The sequence below is a fragment of the Pipra filicauda genome, unplaced genomic scaffold (assembly GCF_003945595.2).
Source record: "Pipra filicauda isolate LSUMZ 115617 unplaced genomic scaffold, ASM394559v2 scaffold87_size3191425_pilon, whole genome shotgun sequence".
In the NCBI taxonomy this organism is placed as follows: Eukaryota; Metazoa; Chordata; class Aves; order Passeriformes; family Pipridae; genus Pipra; species Pipra filicauda.
Genome location: NW_024105064.1, coordinates 395,741 through 405,704, shown reverse-complemented (window position 1 = coordinate 405,704; position 9,964 = coordinate 395,741). Strand labels below are relative to the sequence as shown.

General features: G+C 47.4%; 1 protein-coding gene across 5 annotated transcripts in view; it reads left to right on the top strand.

Moving 5' to 3' along the window:
• The first annotated feature begins 2,418 nt into the window (after positions 1-2,418).
• The window catches only part of TMEM201 (transmembrane protein 201), a 29,473-nt gene continuing 21,927 nt past the window's right edge, over positions 2,419-9,964 (top strand). The window contains exons 1-3 of one of the 5 annotated variants that reach the window (XM_039390848.1): positions 2,419-2,738; positions 8,751-8,871; positions 9,761-9,955. In XM_039390848.1, coding sequence (XP_039246782.1) covers positions 2,422-2,738; positions 8,751-8,871; positions 9,761-9,955 — 633 coding nt within the window. In that variant the 5' untranslated portion in view covers positions 2,419-2,421. Of the gene's footprint in view, positions 2,739-2,806; positions 2,918-3,163; positions 3,251-8,747; positions 8,872-9,760; positions 9,956-9,964 lie in introns of those variants that run through there. The other 4 variants (XM_027728578.2, XM_027728577.2, XM_027728580.2 and 1 more) reach the window with 4 other exon arrangements.

Here is a 9,964-nt window from a genome sequence, read left to right as displayed (position 1 = left end):
GTTCTTGAGCATAAACAAGTGTTTATGGACATCTTTGGCTTCAGGGACCCCGCTCACAGCAGAGATGGTGGTGTGCAGGCTTGGAAGGAGCATGGGAAGCATTGAGAAACAGCCTGGTAGTGAGCAGGGCTGTCTTTGATCAGGTAAAGTTTCCAGGCTGGTGTTTTGCTGCAGAAAAAGAATGGGCTGATAACTGGATTCAGATCCCATTTGTTCGCACCAGACCCCAGCTGATGACTGGTACTCGAGGTCATGTTTGACATCAGTGTGATGTAGGAGCTTACAGCAAAGACAGCAGACTGTGTGTATACCTCATTGTGAGGCAAAAATAACTGATTTCTGTTATGTCTTACTGAACAAAACAGATCACGTTCCTCCTAAGCTAAAACAGGAAAGAGTTGAGTAAAAATTGACACGGGTTTTTTATGGAGACGATGAGCAGCAAAAGCTTCACTCGCTGTATAGGAGGCAAAACTGTCAAACAGTGCTGATGCTATTTTTGAGAACTGGGACACTTGTGCTGCTACTCTGAAACATTTTCTGAGATTTGCTTTCCTAAATTAGCATTCCTCTGTACGTACAGTGCTCTAGCTCACTTCTAAAATGTTAGTCAAATGTGTAGACTGCTGATGTCTTCTGAGAATGAGGGGAGGGAACTCCAGCCCTTTGGAGGAGTCTGGGCCTTGGTAAGAGAGAAAGCAAGAGAAAGTGAACAGTTTTTTGTTCTGCCTAAATCTGATGGAAAATCAGGAATTCTGTGGGATTTTTGTTCCTGTTCTTTAAGCTTTGTTACCAATCCTGACAGAATTAGTCTTAATTTGATAGAGGGTTAATAAGCTATATTGGGAACTAATAGAGTTTCTGAATTAACATAATTAAATCCTTTTTCCTTCCTCTCTCTAATAGAATTTTTAAAATTCACTGGCCCTTGATTCCTTAAACCCTATAAAGAGTTACCATTTTTAGGTGACGCTCTGTGAGCAATCCCATTGATGTCACTGAGTATGGAATAAGCCTATTACCAGAGGAAAGAATTTGAAGTAGCTTTTACCAAAACGATACCTGAATTTAAAAATAACCAACCTTTCTCTGCTTGTGAAAGTCAAACTAAAAGCATTTTTCACTCTTCATTCCTCTTCTCCAGCTTCCACAGAAAGTCATTTTCATGGAAGATAGGTAAAGGCTTCACTAATAGACTCTTTGTAGTTTAATTATCAGTAAGGTGATGAAACTACAGTCCTATCTGAAGTCACCACTATGACTCCATTAACTTTACCAGGACTGAACCCGTTCCTATTCATATATTAACAGTTAAATTGAAGTTACAAACACACTGTTGCTGCAATTGTATGAGCTGCTCTTGTTGGTTAATTTAGTTTTGGAAGCATTTTTGAGGCTTTTGAAGATTTGTCAAAGTCCTTATGCTGTAAGACTTACTGCCTCCCTTTAGGTATCGTGATATCCCTCAAAATACCTGCATTTGCTGAGAATTGGCATCCATGCTTGTATTGTGATTGTGCCCCTCACTGTGATTTATAGTGGTTTTGCACAAGTTCCTCATTAGCTCCTTTAAGGAGGAAACTTTCAAACAATGCATCTCTGGCTGGACTGGTGCTACAGAGAGTTGATAGGAAGGGAGGGACCTCTGAAGAAAAAATAACCAGGTCTCCAGAAGTCCTAGAGGACCTCAAAGGTCTTCATGTGCCAAATAACAGGGTGGGTTGTTCCTCCTATCCCTATCACTTGGGCTCATAAAACAATCCTTAAGTGACTGTGCTAAACAGTGGAAGAGAAATGGAAAAAATTATGTCCCTTTTATGTTTGTCAAGATGAAATATTCACTGTTACTCCACAGAATTCATTACTGTGGTTAAATCTGCGGAGAGAGAAATGGAACAGTGAAGAGAGCCCAACCATAGCTAAGACAAGCTTAAAAGCACAGCTTACTTCCAGCACAAATATTTGGGAAGAGCTTTTCCATTTGTGCCTTTTTAAATGGTGTTAAACATGATGTTTGAAGTCTTTTTCCCCCTTCAGAGCTGGGACCTGTGAAGGGCCTTGAGGGGAAGGTGTGGGTGGAGCGGCTGAGGGGACTGAGAGGAGACCTCACTGCAGGTACAACTTCATTGTGAGGGGAAATGGAGGGGCAGGTGCTGATGTCTGTGGGGATCAGTGACAGGACCCAGGGAGCAGCTGGAGCTGTGCCAGGGCAGGTTTAGGTTGGATTCCAGGAAAAGGTTCTTCCCCCAGAGGGTGGTCGGGCACTGCCCAGGCTCCCCAGGGTTTGGTCACAGCCCCAAGGCTCCCAGAGCTCCAGGAGGGTTTGGACAACGCTCTGAGGGACAGGGTGGGATTGTTGGGGTGTCTGTGCAGGGCCAGGAGTTGGACTGGATGATCTTTGTGTGTCCCTTCCAGCCCGGGATGTTCTGTGCCTGTGCAGCGCGGCCGCCCTTCACCGGGACGCCCGGCCTGTCCGTCTCTAACGCGGAAAGCGCCGCGTCTAAATTTAGTCAAGCCAACGACTCCCCCCACCACCACCACCCCGCGCGCCTCCCGAGCGCGGCGGGCCCCGGGCCAGGCACGGCGGGGGCCAGGCACGACCTCCCCTCGCCGCCAGCCCCCGCACGGGGCCCGGGCAGCGCCGGGGGGCCCGCGGGGCCGCCCCCGCCGCCACGATCTCGGCCTTTTTTCGGCGGCGCTGACTCACGGCGGCCCCGCCGCACGACTCCGGCCTTTCCGTGAGTCACGCGCCGCCCCCGCCGCCGAGCGAGGGGCGGGACGGGGGGGCGGCCGCGCCGCGTACAAAGCGCCGCCGCCGCCGCCGGGTCGGGGCCGGGGCCGGCATGGAGGGAGCCGGGCTGGGCGCCACCGTGTGCGCCGCGGCCGCGGGGCTGCTGCTCTACCGCTTCGCGCGGAGGTACGGCCGGCAGGGAGGAGGAGGAGGAGGAGGGAGGGTGTGGGAAGGGAAGGAGGGAATGAAGGGAGGGAGGGACATGGCGGGGTGTGCGGCCCGCGGCGGCGGGAAGGCGCCACGCGGGGCCCGGGGCCCGGCTGTGGGGACACCGCGGCTGTGGGGACACCGCGGGTGCGCCCGGCCAGGGTCTGGGTCCGTCCCCGAGGAGGGCGCTGAGGGAAAGGCCCCCCGCGTTGTCAGGGTGTGGGTGAATGGCCGGATCTGTCCTTCCGTGTCCCCCGGAATGGCTTTTGTGTGTGCCGGGCTGAGCATCCAGGACGCGCCGCGGTGGAAGCGGTGAGTACCGCGGGTCGCTGCCCTCACGCCGCCGGGGACACGGGCTCCCGGCGATCGGGGTCTCCCCCGTTTTTTCTGAAGTGCTTGGGGCAGGGAAAGAGAAAATCCTGCTTGCTGTCGTGGTTGGTGAGGGGTGAAGGCAGGATTGCAGGACTGTAAAATAACAGCGCGCTTAGCACGGCGCTAGAACTCGGGAGGCGGGGGTCCGTAGAAGTCAAAATGATTGATTAGAGAGCAAAAGTCTTTGGTTACTTGGTTTCTTGATTGCACAGAACGTTCCTGACTTTAGGACAAATGAAAAGCATCAGGAGAGATGTGAGGATGCAGGGACAGAGGCTCCCAGGGGTCGGGGTCTCCCCCATTTTTTTCTGTCGTGTTTGAGGCAGGGAAAGAGAAAATCCTGCTTGCTGTGCTGGTTGATGAGGGGCGAAGGCAGGATTTCGTGGGGAAAATCACAGCACACTTAGCACGGTGCTAGAACTTCGGGGGGATTCCATAGAAGTCAAAATTATTGATTAGGGAGCAAAATTCTTTGGTTACTTGGTTTCTTGATTGCACAGGACGTTCCTGACTTTCGGACAAATTCAGACCAGTTGGAAAGCAGGCTTGAAAAGCATCAGGAGAGATGTCAGGATGCAGATCTCATAAAAAGGAGCAAAGCTTTAATTTGACAGATTCTAACCTAGCATAGCGTGACAGGAGTGCAGGGATGTATGGAATACGAGGCACTTTAGTCTTTATAGCAACAGACAGCAATCAGCTCATCTACTGAGTGCTTCTTTTGGAGAAAAGGCAGCCCCAAGGGCTCCCTGTGTTAAGGTTCACTTCAAGCTTATGCTTAGCAGTAGAAGCATATTTCTACATTCACAATATCATGCTTAAGGTTTGCTCTAAAGCCTTTGCTGTTTGTGGAACCATATAAATGATCAGTGGTACATTAGCCCATATACAAGACTTGGCATTTCTGTGACATATTTAGGGTAGCCAAGAAATCCTGGTGGCCTGAAGCAATCCCAGTGAAGCAGGCAGTGTTTCTTTGACCCAGTTGAGGCTAACATGCCTTTTGAGGGAGGAGATTGGATTTGTTTTGCTCAAGTTCATCAAAAGGTCTCTGGAATGGAAAGCATTTCTTCCCAAGTCCTTGAAGACTGCTGGTAAATTCTGTCAGGAGGTGACCTTGATAATTCTTTGGGGGTACGTGTTTGTGTTTCTTAGTAATGTTCTGATGTTACCAGATTTCTTACTCTGTCTCAGAAATTAATCTTCCATAGTCATCAAGGAGGACAGCTTTATAAGGGACACAGACACGATGTCAAACACAAATATGATGCTACCTTTGCTTTTTGAATCAAGGAAATAAAAGATTTGATGTCCACATGTACAATGTACAGGAACTCCTGAATCCGTGTGAGTTTGGGTCAGATAGAAAAACTCTGGTATGTTTTGTGGTCTTTCTTTGAGATCACAGCCTGGCTGCCTGTTTGTTGGTTGGGGTGCTGAGTTCAGACCAGCAGCTGTAGCAACATTTCCTTGGGAAGCTTGTCACAAGTACTGCAGTGGCAAAAAGAGGCACCTTTCCTGGAGCATCCTGTCCTGGGGCCAGTGTTCTCCAGAGTGTTCAAAGTTGCTGAAGCTGCAGTTTCACAGTTCTGACAGCCCTTGAGGGGGACAAGCCCAGAGAGTGGTTACAACTGTGGGTCTGTGTCCCTGCCTAGGTCCACTGGGCACCTTATTCCCTCTTAAGAGGACACTAAGTCTGGCTTTTATGAGAGGAGAGGGTGCATTGTAACCTCTGACACTGTACTAGAAATCTGATCTTGTGGCTCAATCTTCAACCCTGTCCACAACTGGTACGTGTGAGCAGATGTGTCTGTGACAGCATTCACCTGCTGGAATTTAGATACATGTGTTTTTCTTGCACTGGAAAATGGGCTTTAGCACAGGGTCTGCACTGACAGACCCCTTTACTGGCAGGTGATGGACATGGGCACCACCTGGAACTACCCAGGAGCTTCCCTGATGGTGAGTTGGACTGTGCCATGGCTTGGTCTGTGCCTGGGGCTGATCTGTGCAAATCAGCTCCTCTTCCTAGCGTGTCTTTCCTTCAGATTTGCTGGCAAAGCCCTTTGTATAATTGCTTTGTAATCCAGTTGTGCCAGAATTAAGAGTGCTGCTTTAAATACTTTTAATGGAGAATTGGGTTTTTCTTCTGATCCTTGGGAGAGGATGAGGATAACCCCCTGAAGAACTGCATATCCATATTTCTTTTAAATATGGAAAACCAAACATCTTCATTTTCTGACCTAGTAGTAAAGGGAGGGAGGGGGAATAGATGTAAATCTTTATAAATAAATATATAAATATTTATAGATCCAGTGTATTATTATCAGCACTTTTCAGGCAGACTGTTCTTCTGGCAATCCGTTAAAAGTGTGGCCTTGAATATGTGTATAAATGAGGAATAGTGAAGGGTGCTGGGAGTTGGAAGGAACCTAGGGTCCTCTTATGTTACACGGCAGACACAAAGTAGTTGCTAAACAGTGTCAACAGGACCTACAGAGCTGCAACCTGATTTTTGTGAGCAAAATGAAGTCATCTGATGGCCCCTCACAAAGAAACATTTTGTATTATATGAGGGCTGTCAGACATTTAGGTGTTGATCCCCTAAATGTGTTTACTGCAGGTATTTTCCCCTCACTGTTGTCTTAAGCAAATATCTTCTACCTGCAGAATAATTTATCCAAGCCTGGGAATTCTCTCGAGCTTGTTTGTGCGTGCAGGTTCCACACGGAGTTAGCACAGCAGGTGAGCCGTGAGTGGAATCCCCCTGTGCTGTCAGTAATTGTCACCTCTTGCTGCTCAGGTTTTCTTTTGCAGGGAGGTTCTCTGTCCCAGTGAAGCTGGTTCGAGTTAGTACAGTGGTACATTTAAACTCCTCAGGGATGATTTGCCTGGTGTTTTGCAAGGGATTGAGCACATTGTAAGTGCTCAGTTTTGCATTGTCTGTCTCATCCCAGGGTGTGACTTCAGAAGCAGTGTGTGCTGTAGCTTATTGCCTTCAGCTGCTGCCTGAATTCAGTCAAGGTAAATATAGCTCCAAACTCATTAAATCTGTATTTGAGAGTCTTTCCAAATGCAGTACTTGTTTTTTGCTTTTTAAGTCCTGCCCAATTACTAGAAAACTAGTACCCCACCTACATGTTCTTGCCTAAAATGACCTTTTTCCCCCCTTGTTCTTCTTTTTGCATCCAGCAGATTGGAACTTGGGTTTTTTGCACCTATTTCTATGGCAACAGATCATAGGTTCACAAAAGGAAGGATTATTGCCTCTTATCCTAAATAATCCAGGACTTAGCCATTTCTTTTGCATACATTGTGAGAATGAAGGGCTGCTGTTTAATCCTCGGTAGCAGTTCCTCAGCCTCAAGAACTAGAAGTGGAATCCTGTTTGGAAAATGATGGGAAGGTCTGGAGTATACTGAGGATTTGGTCTCTTATATTAGCAAGTTCTTGGAGAGGGTTTGGCATTGATTCTTTTTTTACTGAAAATCAGTGCTCCCACCTCCTCTGTCATGTCATGGAAGACGCTGGGGGTGGGTAGGGGCTGAAGTGTGGTGTGTCTTATTTCCATGGATGCCAGAGGATGGTGAACAGCAGCATGGGGGTGGGATTGTGGCATGTTCCACAGTACCTGGGACTTGTGCAATAACCTCCCTCAGTGGGTGGAGTTCAGGCTGTGCTTGCTGTGAAGTCTGTGCTCGAGGAGCACTAGGATTTGTATTTTCGTGGTTAAAGAAGCCTGCATGTTATACTTGTACCCCTGTGATGGTGAGATGAAACCAGTACCAACAGGTGTTGCTGTCCATCCTTCACATGGTTGTTTTGACAAGTGGTTTTCTTGGCATTTGGACAGTGGGAGCTCATGGATAAGTCAGACTAACGACCTAGATTTGTCTGCTTTAAACTTTTTTTTTTTTTTTGCCTGTTAGTTTCAGGAGTGGTATTTTTAACTTGCATCAGTTACTGTTTTGAGTCCCCTTGGCAGTGAAGAAAGTTGAGCAAGGAATATTCATTTTAGGAGGGGTGTGGGTGTTTGCATCTATTTTGGGGTGAGAATCTGTCACCCAAGTAGCTCCAGCTATTTTCTTTCAGCATCTGGCAGGGAATCCTCAATGCACACTGGAGTTTCAGTGCTTCATTGCAAGCACTGTTAGTACCTAGACTGGAAGGCCAGGCATTGCCTGAGGGTTGGATATTCTATGAACCAAGTTTCAAGGCACTGTCTGTGGAAATGGGAGGGAGGAAGAATGTTAATTGTAGGCATCCAGCTACAGAGGTGATGGCTGAGAGAGAGGGGAAGACCCAGCTGCCTGTTTGGTCGCAGGGTGCCAGACGACACTTCTGCAGGATTCAGAGGGTGTTCCACTATGGAATTTTGTAGCAGCAGAGACCATTTCCTAGAGCAGGAAGAAGAGAAGTTGCTCTCAATTTGGGAGCATTTGGATTCCTGTTAGTTGCTTCCCAGGCCCTCCATGAGCCCCCCTGCTCCGTTGCTTTCTCTGCCGCTGCAGTGGAGCCACACAGATTAATGCCTTGGTGGAGCTGGGCTGGTGGCAGCTGGGTCCATCTGTCTGCATAGCTGCCATAGCCAGTCCCTGAGCAGCTGCCCTCCCTTGGAAGTGGGACTGGGGCTGGTTCTAGTAAACCCAGACAGCTGGGCTGTGCTGCCTTGACCTGCCAGGGAGCTCCTCGTGGAGATTGCACCGAGTTCTGAGACAAATGCAGACCTTCTTTAGCAGGCAGGCCCAGGGCTTGGGCCACTGGAACTCTTTGCTCAAACATCTGTCACAACCTGTGGTCACTTCACAGCTGTTTGTCTGTATTGACTGTTGTTTTAACAGGATTGCTTTAAGAAACAAGGGGCTCATGGATCAAGGTCATTAGTCTTTATCCCTTCCGTTCTCAGGGAAGACGTGTTGTTTCCTCAGTTCTTTATGTATCTAAAGCTGTGAAGAAACAGCTGTTAACAGTGCCTGAGCCTTGGGATAATGTGATAACTCTTGCCCTTGAAAAATTTTCTGTCAAAATAGATAGAACTGTAACCGTGAGCCCCTTTCCTGGGTTTCTGAGCACCATCATAGGCAGCTCTTGTGGATTGTAACTTCCTTTTCCTGGGATTCTATGTATTAAACATCAACTCTACAGCACCCTTCTCATATAATAACACTGCTGATTACGGAGAGGATTTGCACCCCCAAATGTGCCCCTGAAAAACAGGCAAGTTGATAATCCAGCATGTTCATGGTATTAGTACAGAATTAATTTCTACTTTAACAACCCACCTTTTCATTGCCAAAGTGACTACTCTGAGTTGTATCACGGAATGGGAAGACTGATTGTTTTCCCAGCCCCTCTTGCCTTTCCCTGTTTGAAAGCCTGTGCTTTCCTGTCCACCAGCTGAGTTCAGTGTTCGTGCCTGACACGTTTCCTCCCCCAGCAGGAAGAAGCCCACACACGTGACGGTGAACTGCTGGTTCTGCAACCAGGACACGGTGGTGCCGTACGGGAACCGCAACTGCTGGGACTGCCCCAACTGCGAGCAGTACAACGGCTTCCAGGAGGTACTGGGACGGGCTGGGAAGGTGGGACAGTGCTTTGGGAAATCCCTGCTCCTCCTCTGAGGTGATGCAGGCCCAGTGCACGTGAATGTCCAGCGGTTTGACAGCTGTGCTGAGCACTGGTGAGCTCAGCAGCCCATCACTTGATCAGCTTTGAGAAGGAATCCGCTGTAGTGGGATGTGCTGGCTGTGATAACGAAGACAAATTTTCCTCCCTTTCTTTAAAGGGCAAAAGCAGCCTTGACATATCTCTTAAGAATATTTTTTTAAATATATGAAACAGTGTAAAAATCCCTGTGCTAGGTGTGATAAAAAGACCTTAATATAAACATTGCATGCAATTCCACCATTCTGGGTGATTTCTGCTCCTTTCTACTGGACGAGGAGGACGGAAAAATAAAACCTCTGTTTTTTAATGATGCAATCAGATTGTCTTTATTAATAGCCAACAACAGTAAAAGAGTTTAAAATCGTGTCAGAATAGATTTTAGGTGTCGGCACTATATTAAACTATTAGCAATATTGATTAAATATTAATTGAAGTATTAATAATTTAATATTATCAACAATAAACATAGCAAATAATATATAAAATATTAACAGTAATTAGAAATATATTAAAATATTATTATTCTCTGGGTTTGTATTCTGTTAAATAGCAAAACCTGTCTTAAGCCAGAATCCAGCACAGCCAGCTGCCTGCAATAGGTGTGTGGAACAGTGGAGGTGGGCAGAAGATTTGAAGCATTTTGTCTCTTTTTTTTTTGCTTATTTACTTTGTTACATAGGTGAATGCATGTAGAGCTCCTGACAGAGCTTAGGGAATCTTATTGCCAACCCAGTTTTGATTTTATGATCATTAGATCTGCTTCCCCTCCTGCTTTTTTGTCAGAATGGAGACTACAACAAGCCCATCCCTGCCCAGTACATGGAGCACCTTAACCACGTTGTGTCGGGCGGCACAACTTTCTGTGATCCCACCAAACCACAGCAGTGGGTGAGCAGCCAAATTCTGCTCTGCAAGAAGTGCAACAACCATCAAACCATGAAAATCAAACAGCTGGCTTCATTCTCACCGAGGGAGGAGGTGAGTGTT